At 38.4% G+C, this 17,338-nt stretch overlaps 1 protein-coding gene across 5 annotated transcripts in view; it reads right to left on the bottom strand.

The window, feature by feature from the left end:
• daam2 (dishevelled associated activator of morphogenesis 2) overlaps positions 1–17,338 on the bottom strand; it is a 179,371-nt gene that overhangs the window by 58,173 nt on the left and 103,860 nt on the right. For all 5 annotated transcript variants that reach the window (XM_061895681.1, XM_061895685.1, XM_061895684.1 and 2 more), the window contains exons 4-5: positions 9,026–9,100; positions 4,502–4,596 (exon numbers count right to left, since the gene is read on the bottom strand). In XM_061895681.1, the coding sequence (XP_061751665.1) occupies positions 4,502–4,596; positions 9,026–9,100 (170 nt within the window). The remainder of the gene's footprint in view (positions 1–4,501; positions 4,597–9,025; positions 9,101–17,338) is intronic.

The following is a 17,338-nucleotide window of genomic DNA, read 5'->3' as shown; positions in this document are numbered from 1 at the left end:
CTATGTAACCGATATTACTACAGACTCAATTGTTCATCTGCTCCTATCTTCACTTCCTACAATCATTTAACCATCATGTTTTCACACAATTGCACATAGGTGATCATTAATTTCAATGGAGGTGAGTGTGCAAAATAAGTCATATGATATTGAAACTGTTTTCCGTCACATAAATCATATTTGATGTTAGGCCAAGCGAATAAGAGCTTTTGAAATAGTGTACATCACATCTGTGACTTGCATAGCATATCATGGCTCTTAGGCAATAGCTTATCTGCAAATCCACACGGAGCATTAAAAGTGACAAGGGCCAAGTGGCGCACGTAGACGAGCGCATGCACAAACACACACAAGATAAACATTTCTAGCTCACAACATCCCATATTACCATGACCAAATCCCTGATGCCTTAATCATAAAATGTGTACAAATGCCAACAAGTAAAACAAACCCGACCATGGGTGGCAGAACCCACACTACAGTATGTCACAATATAAAAACAAGCTATTAATTAAATATTGTGATTTAAAGGAATGAGGACGGGGTGATTTAATGGTAACAACATACACTTCCTGGCCACAACATTGGTACATCTGTTAATGAGACTTAAAAAGAAAAGTGTTGTGCTTTTACACGGACATGTTTTAATATAATGCAGTACAGTACTACTCAACTACAAAGCAAAACAACCAATCAAAAAACACATTGCTAAATTAATCCACATTTGATACTATTAACTTCATGAAGGCAGTTTTTAAAATGTATTTTACTACAGTATATAGCTCAAATTATATAGTGCAGGGGTTCTTAATGAAGGTGCAATGGGTGTTTATCCAACTGCCTAATGTTGTGACTGGGGTGGAAAAAAAATGGATTGGGTGCAAATCACTGAAAATATGATGCTCTGATTCACAGTTAATATATTTTGCAACCTGTGAAAGCTGATTAACAGCCCACTCTTCATCAAGCGGAATCGCTAACAGCTAATCCTCCAAAGTGATATTGACAGAGCAAGTCTTGAGGAGAAAGAATTTCCAAAAAGTTGAAGTATAAACATAATCTCTTTATGACAGTCTGCTTGACAAGAAAAAGAATGACCCTCAAAACATCAAGAATTCCTCCTTGTTCTGCATACATTTTGCCAAAAAAACTACAGCAAAAACAAGATTTTTTGAGAAATTAGGAACATTACATCCTGAAAACAATGCAATCTGTGTCAGACTTTAACGGAGCGGCACAGTTCATGAGACGTGGAGCAATTCTGCAATATGGAAAGAAGTTTTACATGCATGCTTACAAAGTGGCACGTGTTGGATATTTTTGGATCCTTTAGTAGCTAAATTGACAAATATGAATCCTATCAAACTAAACCAAACGGTGTTGCTTGAAAATTGCAGTGAAAAAAACAATTGATAATGACTTAATACACCAAGAAATGCATTTTATTTGCTGTAATGAAGGTGATTATTGTCAGTTTAGGGGAGTGGCTCCACACTGTGTATGGAGCTGCTAGCCGCTTGTCAGCCAGAGAGGAACGACATTTGTGATTGGCATTAAAAGCAATGGCCAATCACATACTTTTTAAAGAAAATCGGCTCATACCAATTGATTGGCACATCCCTAATCTTTGAATATATCTCGTCTTTTTTGTTTTGTTTTCAAGTATAGTGTTTTTCATTTTGAAATGGTCCCTCTGCAAGTTGTGCTCGACCCATTGTTACTTTATTCTTCTGATTTTGACACTTCCTGTATCTTATTATATATTAGGGTGGCCTTAGGTTCAATTCTCAGCCATATTAGACCAAATTTAAGTATTGTTAAACAAGATACTGAACCCTTGTCGATCCTGGTGTGCATCATTCGCAGGTGAATGAGCACCATTTAATGTCCCCATCTAGACTTCTCCTTGCCAATAGATGTGTGGCATTGTGTCAAAGCAATCAAGTTAGAGAATCTGACATAGGTATTTCTTCATGAACAGCAAGATATTCTATGTATTTTCATGTTCAAGTAAAAATGAATAGTGTATGTAGACTTCTTCCAAAACAGCATACAGGACTTTTGAGATCCTTTAGACTAGAGAATACAATCTTCACTCCCAAACATACGTATTTGCTATCTAAATAAACCTGTCTCAATTGAAATGAACGTCAGAAACAAGTGTACTTCCATCTACCCGCCCATTTTTGACCGTTTAGGCTGTTCAGGGTCAGGGAAGCTGGAGCCTGACTAAGGGCAAGAGGTATGGTGCACTTTGGACTGAGTACTAGTCAAGTTGTGGGGGATTCAGTAGTTCCAACAATCATAAACATAACATTTTGAATGATGTACAGCATGCTGCAACATAATAGCAAACATGCTCTCAAAATCAATTGAAATGCATGATGACACTTTAAAGACAACATGCCTGGCTGACATGCTTGCATCCAGCTGCTAACTTTTTATAAAGCGGCAGTTTGCATGCAATTCTGCATCTGTTCTCTCCACCTGCCCCTTGCATGCCCACCATGTGTTTGGGGTCTGTGACCAAGTAAAAAGCGGTGTGAGTGCACAAGAGAGTGTTGTCACGCTACATAGCAGCTGCCTCTCTGAAACGGCAGGGGGAAGCAGGGACTTCAGCCAATCTAGGCAATGACCCAACACAGCCATGAATCAAAACTAAGCAGAGACGGAAGGAGCCACTGCCATAAAAGTTAAAACATAAAATGATACTGTATATGGAGATGAAGTTAACGATCACGTTTGACACATCAAACACGTCCCTCAGACATAAACACTGGCAACATCATCAGGAAAACACACTGTATTTATTTGCTTTATTCATGCAAATGTCATCACATTAGAACAGCATTTGAGTTTTCAGAGTAAATAAAGCACACCTGCTACACACAACACTGCTGATGAATACACCACGGCTGTGACTTAATGAGCAATGACTCACTTTAATACTATAATACATAATATTACATAATACATAGTAATACATACAATGATTAAGTATTTCACATAGGTGCAATGCTTAATAATTGAGATTCAGTGGTGTTTGTCGGCTTATTGAATATTGTCAATTATTTAATTTGAATCATATACACCCAAGATTTTATATGAAGTTGTTTTAATGTTTTAACAATGATAAAGCAGACAGAATGGAGTGAGAATGAATACCAATTGGTTCAAGCCTAAGACTGGTTTTGGCTTGTTGACGAGTGACTCTTAGTGAATGATAATTTGGGGTGGCTTAATGGTCATGAGTCTGCCTTTTGCCCTAAATCAACTGGCATGGAATGCAGCTCAACAACACTGGACAGGATAAGTGAGTCAGAAAAGACAGATTGATCCAGAATTTATGCCAATATGATCCACTAATGAAGTTTTTTTTTTTACTTAGAACATTTCTTGTGACTGTAGGTTCACATACAGCAAAACTACTCATGCAACCTGTACCAGGATTAAATGGAAATTCATAGAAATAAAGTTAAACTGCAATATAATAGTAGCGTGAGACCACAAAGATGGCTAAGGATCAATGCAATTTTACCCTAATTAGGTACACTGTCTGTGGCAATAAATATTTTTTATCAGTAATAAGTACTCTTACTGTAGTGTGCATATGTGTCTTACTTTAAAAATATGTGATTATTGTTTCATCAATAAATTTCAAAATGTTTAAGGTATTTTGGGTTACACACAGATGTTCACATTCACATTAAGCATTCATACACAGCTTGCACACAGATATACACAACCCAGACGTGACCCAGACACAAATCTGCCCCGAAAAATTGTCACTCTGCACATAAGGGTTGTAACATCATGGTTCCCTTAGAGAAGTTATTCACAAATAGTGGGGCGGGCCCCCATAGGGGGCGCGGTGCGATGCCAGGGAGGGTCCATGTGGCCCCGGGAAACATGCTTTATCTGTATTATGCAGTATCATGCTTCAAACCCCACTTCTAAAAGCTGTGCCCTCCAAACATGCTTATTGTAGACATTAATCCTGACTTCCACATTTCGATAAAAAAAAGGAAAATAAATCTGCACAAATTGTTGTATTTATTTTAGTTTTGTAGGTTAAATTGTTTTATAAATTGGGCTCCTGAGGAAATGTTGCTGATCAATTTGAATTTATTATTATATATTGAGTTTATTTAATTACATTTTTCCGTATCACAGGGTTCAAGTCGTTAAAAAATGTTCATGGTTTAAATGAGGATATATATTTTCATTTATTTAAGTCAAATAGATGCACTGGGTAAACACAAGTTGGGTCCAGACTGCTGCATAAAGTTTAAAGATCCCACTAAAGCAGCTGCTGATGTGGGACCATGTTGAGGAAAGATACCCTATATGAGGACTAAAATACTACACAGGTACAAACTTTAATCAGTCGCATTTCAAAAATAAGTCTGATAATGTGATACTGTGACATGTAGAACTAACACTGGTGAGTAGTGAGTCGAGACAGCTTTGAAGGGAAAATGCTCACACACAGGTTACCTACCTCATTGGCTGAGTCCGAAGTGCTGTCTTCAGATCTTCCACGACCTTGTTTCGCATTTCCATTTCCTCCTCATCAAAGGCAAACAGGGTCTGCATCTGGTGAGAAAATGAAAGAAAGCAACTGATTAGGTGTCGTGGAATCCTTTACCTGCATGCTTATATAATATGCAGTTTTCAGTTATCACAGAGATGATTGCTTGTTTATCTTGGTTTTAACATGGTATCATTGAAACATACCTGTGGGTGGAGGACATAAAAACAGTACCTCTTTGAGCAGAATCATATTGAGAAAACAAATACTCCAGTACACCCCCTTCATGTAATTTTGCATTAAGACCATAATGTGAAGTGAATATTGTTGTGCAGCAGTTTGGAAACCTTTTTTTTTGTTTAAATGTGCTACACAAATAAAGTGGATTGGATTAGATTGAAGTAGCGCAAAATACCAAAATAAGTCCAACAAACAACATGGTTAGGAAAAATATTTAAAATCATTGTAAAAAATTGTAAGCACAATACTCATATAGTAATGAATAAGAATGAAGCTGCTGCTGAGCTGACATTCCGCCAGCACCACAGGGGCTTCTGTTTAACCTCCAGGCTTTTTCCATGGATGCTCCATGCTAGGTGTAAATGTTCAACAGTGTGTTTTAGCAGTAAGCAAGTCACAGCGGTTGCCTATTAATTTGACCGAAGAGATATTTATTTAAAGTGGGGCCCCCGTTTTCTTAAACATAAGCCTTTAAAAGGCCGTCTAGATGTAAGGTGGGTATAAATATTAAGAAAAGACAGATGACCTAACAATAGATGTCTAGCAAAAAGGAGCCTTCACATGTTTGCCTGTTTTTTAACACGTCTCGTCTGTTCAATGTGTGAATGTTTAATTCGGGAACGGGGCAGTCAAAACAACCATTGTGCCGACTTAGCCTCACGTCCAGATGGTTGAGACACTCTACGCCAGTCAAGACTTTGGCTATGAATACGTTGTGAGTCAATGGGAAGTTGGACACAAACATTAGAGAGACAAGCTTTGTCTGGGCGAATGAGCCTTTCTACATCTGTTACTTGTAAGGACCATTCTAACCTGGGGCCAAAATTGACATGGGAATAGTATTAAAGTCAGTTAGTAAACCAGCAGAGGGTACTTCCCCAAATGCGTATTAGCAGAAATACCCCCCGTTGAGCCAGAACGATATCCCTAAGCCATCAGATTCTTCATTAACTGTGTAAGCGATGAGCACAACTAATGAAATTTTTAATTTGGGCCATGTGTATGAAATATGGAGTAAAAGTCCATGTGAATTGTCACTCATTCAAATTGAAGGTAACTGGACTACTTCTTCCTCTAGGTTGTTGAAACATTTTGGTTTAAAAGTCTTCAACAACCGAAAAGAAGTCCACTGTTTGATTAAACTGTTTTGTATTGCAATATAAAAAAGGGACACTTACTTTCTGCCAGACTAGGTAAGGCCCTAAGATTTACCCGTTAATAAAATTGTGGGTGCAATCACGGAATTGGCCCCAAAAAAAAAAAAACTTGGAAATTTGTGGAAATTTACAAAACATGATCGAAATGCGGTCATAGTTAGGACACATTTACGAGGACCGGTGCGCCTCCTCGCAAACATTCAACTGCTACCTCCAAAATGAACTTTTCACAAACCCCCATGGATGTTATTTTGAATTTCATTGGATGACTCCCAGTGAAAAACACTGTGCTGCTGCTGCTGCTGCTGCTGCTGCTGCTGCTAATACAAGTCATCTGTCTGTTGACGCGACCGCCCACGCTAGGGATTGTAGCATCTTAAACATCTTCATGGGTAAGTTAATTACAACTCAACAGCTTCGTAATTTGGCTACCAAATAATACCTGATGCAAACTTGTGTGTGTGCTTTCTTTTGCCTGTAATCATGATGTAAACTTACAACATGTATTAGTAAAATTTTTATTTGATAATATTGTTATACATCGACGGGAAATACTGGGAAAAAAATTAAACAATGTTGTATGGTATCAATAAATGTCAGGATTTCTGTATTTTACTCACTGACACAAATGATGGTAAAATAAGTGTAAATTCGTAGTGTCCAAAGTGCGCCTATGGACAATTTGGGGCTACGGACATGTTCTCAAAAACAAATTAATTCATTATAAATGAGGTATATTAGATATAAGACTAACAACTATTTGCTTTGTCAGCTATAACATGAAAGCTAAGATAATGTTTTTTTAGTAGTTGAGCATGTACTGGTACATTTTATTGGTTTTAGCATATTTGGTGTACAAAATGTATCAAAATGTCCGCCTGCATTCTTTCAGTTTTTTAGTATGCAGCTCTTGTTGGAAAAATGTAAACTCTGTACCACTATAAATGGTAACAGAACTCAGAAATAAACTAATAATTTTGAAAAAAATAAACAGATTTCTCAGGCCCAAACTCTGTGTGTCATTAAACTAACAAATGCAACTCTGTAAGGGGATCGGAGAGAGCATTTTAATTTACTGTAGACTATCTTGTAAGCAAAGATGAGCTATTTATAGGAAAAAAACACTTCAAAGTTATATTAGTATTAAAGTAAAATATTTCAATACTCTGAATGAGGTGCTATGCGTAGCATAAAAAAAAAATCCTGTAGGATTGTCTCAATGGGATCTCTGATACTCGATGTAGAAAGTTTGAGTCAGCATGGCTAAATAAACCTTTGACAAAAGTCGCAAGGACATTTGGAATTTCACTCAGCAGCCAACACGCTATCTTGGGGTTGTGAGGCAGTTTTATGAATGAGCATCAAGACGGCAGGGTAATCTCACTGGGCCTCGAAGCAATAATGAGCTCATCTGATTACTTAGCTACTGGAAGGTTCTCCCGTATGCGCCCAACTGGGAGCTGAGACCTCATGACATTGATGAACAAATCAACCCTGAAGTATTCATATCTATCTCTGTTTTGTCAAAATGCTGTAAGGAGTACTGTGAAGGAGGAATTATGGTGAGTGAGAGTAAAACATTTTCTGAAAGGGAAATAAATGGTGTAGAGCTATGATGAGTTGACATACAGCTTTAACAAGAGACTTATTGTGAAAAAATGGAGTGTAGTCGGATATATCGTTCTGCAAGACTTTTTCATAATTGAGTCATGAAATTGAAAATACTGCTTCAGTGATTTATAAGTTTTACTTTTAGTGGGAAACTCCAATTTTCTGAGCCTAGCGAAGTAATTTATAAATACGAAACAAATACACAATACTTAAAAATTCATTCAATATCAATTATATAAAGGATACAAGCCAGAAGAACAAGAACAGCTAACATCCTTACTCAGTTTGAACGCTTTCTTTCAGCAGGTCTCTAAACGTCATGCATACATGTAATTCATAAAAAAGGACCCCATAAATCTGTCATGTTTTATGATCTCTTAACATTTTTGAAATCAGTTTGTACACACACAGTTTCCAACTGATGGGTCAACGACAGAAACGGGTCCTTGGCCTGATGTAAAATTACAAACTACAACTATCGCAGTAGTTGGACCTAAAATAATACAGAGCGCACGGCTGACTATATGTGTTGTTTGCATTGGCAGCTCAAAAATCACAGCTCGACGTAATGAGCGGTTTCATCCTGGCTCTCATCCACGTCTCCAACAGTCATTCCCAATGACTTGACTGTTGTCTGTCCGACCGGCCTGTTTGTCGTCACTGTGTGGGAGAATTTTGCGGCTGCATTAATGGAATTTGATTATGTAGCCAGCAGGACACACACACACACGCACACACACACACACACGCACACACACACACACACACACACACACACACACACACACTTTTCAAAGAAACAGTAACCTTTTAGTCCTTTAGTAATAGACTGAGGAAAATAGTTCTAAACGTAAGCAGAGGCTCAAGTGCCTTGATTTTTGTACAATTCCGTTTTGCCCCAGTTTTTGTACGCTGTCTGCGTGTAACAAATTAAACCCTTTGTCTGCATCTAAATCTTTGAAAACACAGAAAAACACAGAATCCCATACATTGGTGACTCGACTCTGTGCTTTTTCTTTTGAATTTGATTGCAAAATAACTTGGATAAAGATGGCAGGAAAGACTATTGAATTCAAGAAAGAACTCGTAGAAAGGTGGCATTCATGTGGCTCACCCCTCGACTCTCCTTCTTCAGATTTATCAACAAAAATCTTCAATAATGGTAAAAATAAGATAAATGTATATATGTATACATCAATTATATTTGTCAATTACACTTTATGTATTACACATTGTTTTTATGCGCGTAAAATTATAATTATTCTCTAAAAATGTGTTGTGTGAGTACTTTTGTTGTTCTAGATCAGATTAATTGATTTTCCTTTATTTCTTATGGGAAAAATAATTTTGGTTTTTGACCTATTGGGTCCTCACCTGAATGTTTGGAATGGATTACTAACAAAATCCAGTATCATATTGTAATATTATATGGAATTCCTGTAACAGGAAGTAGGCATGTCAAAGAAGAGAGGACAGAGTGACTTACGGCAGCCATGGAGTTGATTCGGTCAATGTAATAGTCAGGCCAGCTTGTAGCTAGTTTGTTGGGGTCCTCTTGTTCCTATACAGGGATACAACAACAAAAATATATTAAAAAAACAACAACATTTTTTGCATTAAACAGTAAAATGTAGACTTATGGGCAGATAACAGTACATCGATCAATCAATCAATGTTTACTTATATAGCCCTAAATCACTAGTGTCTCAAAGGGCTGCACAAACCACCACGACATCCTCGGTAGGCCCACATAAGGGCAAGGAAAACTCACACCCAGTGGGACATCGGTGACAATAATGACCCAGTGGGACGTCGGTGACAATAATGACTATGAGAACCTTAGAGAGGAGGAAAGCAATGGATGTCGAGCGGGTGTAACATGATACTGTGAAAGTTCAATCCACAATAGATCCAACACAGTCGCGAGAGTCCAGTCCAAAGCGGATCCAACACAGCAGCGAGAGTCCCGTTCACAGCGGAGCCAGCAGGAAACCATCCCAAGCGGAGGCGGATCAGCAGCGCAGAGATGTCCCCAGCCGATACACAGGCAAGCAGTACATGGCCACCGGATCGGACCGGACCCCCTCCACAAGGGAGAGTGGGACATAGAAGAAAAAGAAAAGAAACGGCAGATCAACTGGTCTAAAAAGGGAGTCTATTTAAAGGCTAGAGTATACAAATGAGTTTTAAGGTGAGACTTAAATGCTTCTACTGAGGTGGCATCTCGAACTGTTACCGGGAGGGCATTCCAGAGTACTGGAGCCCGAACGGAAAACGCTCTATAGCCCGCAGACTTTTTTTGGGATTTGGGAATCACTAACAAGCCGGAGTCCTTTGAACGCAGATTTCTTGCCGGGACATATGGTACAATACAATCGGCAAGATAGGATGGAGCTAGACCGTGTAGTATTTTATACGTAAGTAGTAAAACCTTAAAGTCACATCTTAAGTGCACAGGAAGCCAGTGCAGGTGAGCCAGGACAGGCGTAATGTGATCAAACTTTCTTGTTCTTGTCAAAAGTCTAGCAGCCGCATTTTGTACCAACTGTAATCTTTTAATGCTAGACATGGGGAGACCCGAAAATAATACGTTACAGTAGTCGAGGCGAGACGTAACAAACGCATGGATAATGATCTCAGCGTCTTTAGTGGACAGAATGGAGCGAATTTTAGCGATATTACGGAGATGAAAGAAGGCCGTTTTAGTAACGCTTTTAATGTGTGCCTCAAAGGAGAGAGTTGGGTCGAAGATAATACCCAGATTCTTTACCGTAACGCCTTGTTTAATTGTTTGGTTGTCAAATGTTAGAGTTGTATTATTAAATAGAGTTCGGTGTCTAGCAGGACCGATAATCAGCATTTCCGTTTTTTTGGCGTTGAGTTGCAAAAAGTTAGCGGACATCCATTGTTTAATTTCATTAAGACACGCCTCCAGCTGACTACAATCCGGCGTGTTGGTCAGCTTTAGGGGCATGTAGAGTTGGGTGTCATCAGCATAACAGTGAAAGCTAACACCGTATTTGCGTATGATGTCACCTAGCGGCAGCATGTAGATGCTGAAGAGTGCAGGGCCAAGGACCGAACCCTGGGGAACTCCACACGTTACCTTAACGTAGTCCGAGGTCACATTGTTATGGGAGACACACTGCATCCTATAAGTAAGATAAGAGTTAAACCAAGACAGGGCTAAGTCTGACATACCAATTCGTGTTTTGATACGTTCTAATAAAATATTATGATCGACGGTATCGAAAGCAGCGCTAAGATCGAGGAGCAGCAACATAGATGACGCATCAGAATCCATCGTTAGCAATAGATCATTAGTCATTTTTGCGAGGGCTGTCTCCGTGGAGTGATTTGCCCTGAAACCGGATTGAAAGGTTTCACATAGATTGTTAGACGCTAAGTGTTCATTTAACTGCTCCGCAACAATTTTTTCAAGGATTTTTGAAATAAAGGGATACATCTCAATAGGAGCTAATCAAACATACATGCCTTGGCACAGATATAGCCAGGGATTTAATGAATATTCCTCTGTTGTGTTTATATATATATATATATATATATATATATATATATATATATATATATATATATGCATATATATACATACATATACACACACACACATATATATGCATACTTTCTTTCTCAATGCACAACCTTTTCAGTTTGTGAAATAATTCACATACTGCAAATCAAGAGTTGAAAAGTCTTGTCTTACGAAATAACACATTTAATATAAGGTTTTTTTGGAGTAAGTTCACAGGCCTTATTTAGTTGAATCTGTTAGGATTCTGTATTGGCCAGGTCATAGGTCATAGCATCCATCCATCCTTCCATGTTCTACCGCTTGTAGCATCTCATGCTAATACTTCTCCAATTTTTCAAACAACTCTACATTTAAACAATTTGTCCAGACCAAATGTAGCTTGCATGATACCATGCATAAACCCAAGACCATGTTTCTCATTTAGCCAAAGATAAGAACATTTGGTAAAACATGTTCTTGTCAGATAGTGCACATCCATAAAAGATGAAAAAAATCACAAGGTACTAATAAATCTTACAGAGAAATGTAGCAAAATAAGAGATTTAATTTTCATTTGCTTGCATTGGATAAGTATTTTGAAAGTCAATATATTCAATATGATAACATCCATCCATCCATTTTCTACCACTTGTCTCTTTTAGGGTCGCGGGTGGTCGCTGGAGCCTATCTCAGCTGTATTCGGACGGAAGGCGGCGTACACCCTTGACAAGTCTCCACCTCATCGCGGGGCCAACACAGATTCACACTCACATTCACACACTCGGGCTAATTTAGTGTTGCCAATCAACCTATCCCCAGGTGCATGTTTTGGGATTTGATAACAATTGTGGGTTAATCATCTACGTAGTGTTGCGACAAATATATTGAGTTAATCTGCTTGATTTGGAGCACCAGAAAAACAGTTTTCTTATCAATGTTTTTCTAAATGATCATTAAGAAGAATGAATCTGTTCACACTTTAACACCTGACTTGAACACATCTATATTTTAATGGCACACACATGCCATTATAGTATTTGAAAAAGTCTAACAAACTTGCTTCTAGATGTACATAATACAAATAGTTTAGGAAGAATCAAACCCACTGCTATGTTAATTACACTTGCGCAATGCCATCAATGTTGATCCCTAATAAAAAAATAACTTAGATTTATATCGTGCTTTTCTAGACACTCAAAGCGCTCACAGAGAAGTGGACTCAACATTCCTTCACACCTGGTGGTGGTAAGCTACATCAGTAGCCACAGCTGCCCTGGGGTAGACTGACGGAAGCGTGGCTGCCAGTTTGCGCCTACGGCCCCTCCGACCACCACCTATCATTCATTCACCCGTGTGAGCGGCACCGGGGGCAAAGGGTGAAGTGTCCTGCCCAAGGACACAACGGCAGTGATTTTTTGGATGTCAATAGGTGAGAAGCAAACCTGCAACCCTCAGGTTTCTGGCCGGCCGCTCTACCATGCCGCCCTATAATAAGGAACATTCGTGTTCTGCATTGCACTCTGCTAGTTTATAAGCTGAAGCTAAATACAACTGAAATATAAAATGAGCTCACATATCATATAATAAACTAATCCAAACAGCTACAAGCAATGCCAGATGGATCCTCAAATGGAGATTAAGAACCTAGAGGCCTTACTCTGCCCTCGTCTGAATGAAAGCCTCTGACAACAACATTCAATGTAATGTTTACACTTGCAGTTTCATGCGCTACATTTGGTGCTATAATTCTTGTAATTAGCATTCCATAGCATTTAGTGTTTTCAAGTCATTAAAATGTGTACATGAATATTTGACTCTCAATGGCTTTTTTAAAAGGTAAAGTGAATCAGTTAAAAAAGAGAGTTCTGATTACATTAAAGGAAACATGCAAACAGGAAGGATTGGCTATGAAAGAATGTGAACACAAAAACATGAAGACTTAACACAAGCATACTTATGTGTGTAACGTAAGAAAGCATTCCAGCTGCATGCTCAGCTGAGGCACACAAAGGTCAAGCCCACCCTTCCATAAACAGCAAATCCACACAGTCACAAACCACAGACCATTCCATGTGTCTAGTGACGTTAAAAAATATGATTTGCATTCAAAGAAAAAACAGACGTGGACAGTAGCTGTCTGCACGGTATTCCTCATCAAATCTATTTACCTTCATGTTATAAACTGTTGAGGGGAATATTGCTACCGGGAAGGCCAAAAACTTAAGCGAAGCCAGAGTCCACAAATATTTGACCGTGTGGATGCCAGCTGATTGCATTTGCAAGAGGGACCGGTTGCAAGATTAGAAGGAATTACATATTTCAGCGCTCTTCCGGTTATATAAGAAGCCATTCTAAAGAGTTTCCTATCCCTAAAAACATTTCTCTGACAATAATAATATAGTTCACAGATTGTAAAAGTCCTACACACACAATGTACCTTTCAAGTCAATGTTTTAGGAGCAATGGGGGTAGAAATCCCAAATACTCCTTCAGCCACAGTTAAAACCAAAGCACTTTGAAGTGTCATTTGAGCTCTCTTCTGTTTATTTGGCTCCAAAATGTACTTCAACTTACAGTAGACAGTGAATGCTGTGGAAGAGTTAGGGAGGAGGTAGAGCGCACATATGGACCACTGTATTACATGTGTTGTGACTGCACATTACCAACATAAATGTTTTTTTATATTTCTGGGCCACATATTTTTTTTAAGTGAATTTCAACTTGGTGCGGTATTTAAATGCGAGCAACAGCCTACAGTATTGTAATCAGTGGTAAGTCACACGTGAACACTACTTTTGGGGAACAGAGGTCCAGCAACATAATCTTAAATAACACATGTATAAATAGCATATATTTAACCAGATTTAAATTTGTTGTGGAATTGGTGGGTGGGAAGTAGATGACCCCGTTACTTATTTTTTATAAATGGCCATGAGGAAAGTGCTGGCATGTTAGTCAGCAAAAGTTTCCAATAAGACCATAAAGCATAGAGAGTAAGTTTAAAAAAAAAAAGTTTTTTATAGAAATACACCCAACAAAAAGAAATGTAAAAGGGTGTGAATAGATGCATAATTCAGGAGTCTTAATTGCCAATTCACCATAGTATATAGAGCAGGGGTCGGGAACCTTTTTGGCTGAGAGAGCCATACAAGCCAAATATTTTTAAAAGAATTTCCGTGAGAGCCATATATTTATTTTTTTTAACAGTGAATACAACTATATGCGTGCATTTTTAAGAAAGACAGACATTTTTAAAGTATAATAAGTCTCTTATTCTTTTTAGTAACATTGTTATTCTGATGCTAACCAAAAATAAATAAAATATTTCTTACCATTAATCCGACTTCTTGAACAGGTGCGGTAGAGACTGGATGGATGGATGAATATGCATGAGAATGTTTTGTATTTTGAACGTTATTTTTGACACTGTGATTACCAGCGGAATCATTCATTACTTATCGTGTTACGCAATGTCAGCTAAGATTTATCTGAGAGCCAGATGCAGTCATCAAAAGAGCCACATCTGGCTCTAGAGCCATAGGTTCCCTACTCCTGATATAGAGTATCAAAATTATGGTTCTCTCCCTCTGTGGGCCTATAATAAAACAGCATAGATAATATAATTTTTAAGGTAAATATAGAAAAAGTGGCATGAGATGCATAGCCATCTGTCATATTTCACCATAGGAGCATGTTAGCTGTTGTAGCTGAGAGGTCGAGTCCAGGATAATGTAATTAAGCCAAATGTCTGAGAATATGTAAACAGCATTCTCTCAGAGTCCGTTGGGAGTATCTCAGAAGGTGTAAACAGTTCACTTTGTTTTCCAGGGAGCAAACATTGGCCAGGATGATCAATGGAATAACCAGCTTGTACAGGTTAGCCAATAGCCTAGCACAGATCCATACGCACAAGACCTCCTTCTGCTTCATCTCACACTACCTGCGGTGCTTCTTATATGGTTGCCGCCAGTTATTGGGGGGTCAGGGCTCAGGTGAGCGACCGGGCGATGCCTATTTCCTGTAGTTTCATGTCGTCTGGCGTGTAAATTCCGCAAAGCCTTTCTGCCAAAGACTAACTACAACTTTTGACAGTTCTGGTTTGGTGGCAGTACAATGCCAGGGGTGTGACCTCTTCTGAACTTTTTTTTGCCATATGATGCCGCGTATGCAGCCCTTGGCTTTACTGTAACTTTAATATTGATGAGGATACAATGTTATGCAGAGGTGTACTTATAACAATTTTATAGATACATGATACCATTTATAGTCGCGGTGGAGAATGGGTGGCGGGGGGACATAACAGAACATAACTGAGAAGCGCTGGTCTAAGTCAACATTTTCAAGATATTCTCTTCTCCAGCTTTCATTAAACAACACATTCCTTTCCAAGCAGTGATGGGGATGTTAAACATTCCAAAGGGTCAATATCTCCAAAGAGAATATTTTTCTACTGAAGCTGGGATATAAAATCTCACCTAAAGGCAAGAAATGGACAGGATATTGAATTCTGGGAGATTATGTAACACTTGCCATTTCTTACAAGTTACCAGCATCACAGACATGTACTATAATCACAGCCACAATACCTTTGCCTGATGGAGCCAAACTGTGGATGTGGATAATGTGCATGTAGGCCTAAAAGGGGCTCTATTCTGCAAAACCATACCTGTTTTTGTGTATTTGGGATCTGCATAAGTCACGAAAATTAAAAATTAAACCATGGAAAAATGGCAGAGATTTTTTAAAAACTATTTTGCTTTCCTTCATACTTCCTTCAAAAGAGTAATTTCTGACGTTTTACCCGATGTTGAAGTCAGTGGAAATCTCCATAATGGGTAGTTTTACCAGAAGATATTTGCGCGATTCCGCCATTGTAGTCAATAAGTTCCCTCTGGCTCATATATGCACATGCATCCTTGGTTGTTGCAATTTGTAATAAAAATGTGAGCATATTTTCAATTCAGGGCTATACAGTGCAAGCATTTAGTCGCATTTGCGACAAAAAATCGGTCATGTGAGTAGTGGGGGGAAAAAAGTAGGACACGTTTGAATACAGATTTTAACCCTTTAAATAACATTTTGCTCTTAAAATAAATCCATCAAAATTTGATCAAACTAGAGTTAAATGTTTCGCCCAACTCTATAGCATCTTTGAAATAAACCTAAACCATAACCAAAAGGACAAAGGATTGACGCGGAAATGTCACTAATCACTCTGTGCGCACTGAAAGCTGTGCATGTCCCTCCCCTCTGCACCATGCATAGAGGGGAGCAACGCTGAAACCCTTGGCTCACACACTCAGTCTTCCAACACAAAAGAAACATGGTCTTAAAACTATAGTAGCTAGGGGGGTCGGAAAGACTATTGAACAACAAATCAATGATTGAACATGACAAACTTGCCAACCCAATTGTTGACAAAAACAACAGCCATAGCAGCACATTCGATCTTCTTATTAAACACAGGTACCACAAACCAGCGAACATTTCAAAATAGCTGCCATCAGAGCTGACAAACTGCCGCTGATAGCCTGCTAAGCTAACAAAAACAGCTCAGGCAAAAATGACTGTGAGACTCAAACTGAGCGAGGACTCGCTGACGTCACACGTCACTATGAAACAGGCACACACACTGCTCTCATCTACATACTTTATATAAAACTTTTTCTCAACTGCATTATGCTAGATATTTGAAGGTTTTTTAAGTAATGCCTTAATTGATTTCCCTAATAATTAATTATATTTATTAAATAGTAATTTTGTAAGTAATTCAATTACTTTTTTGGTAAAACAGGAAGTAACTAGATTTAATTAATTTTTAAAAGTAATTTTCATGAAGCCAGGGCTGCCAACCCTAATGCTATGAGTTTTAACGCTTTCTCACACCACACTTGGCATTTCTCACACTTATATTTCCCCATTCACTACTCTGTATTTATTGTTTTATAATAAAACAAGGTTTCTCGCAACATGTCGTAGTTTGCGTACTGATTGATTGACAAAATGAACTAATCCCAAACCAATCCATAAATTATTGTTTCTAAATCTAGCCTACCACAGAAGATACCCCACAATGTAACCAATCAGAAGAAACCTAAAACTGGTTTTGGCGTCTATATCTTTCACACACACTTCAGCGCAGTGATGTCAACTTTGATCATATTGCCTCTCGCTGAATCAAGTATCTTTCCAACTCTTCTTAGTGACTTTTCTTTTTCAAAAGCCATTAGCGACAAATCCAGCATCTTTTGGGGATGCATTGGACAC

The sequence above is a fragment of the Nerophis ophidion genome, linkage group LG03 (genome assembly GCF_033978795.1).
Source record: "Nerophis ophidion isolate RoL-2023_Sa linkage group LG03, RoL_Noph_v1.0, whole genome shotgun sequence".
Lineage (NCBI taxonomy): Eukaryota > Metazoa > Chordata > Actinopteri > Syngnathiformes > Syngnathidae > Nerophis > Nerophis ophidion.
This window is presented reverse-complemented; position numbering and strand designations above follow the sequence as displayed.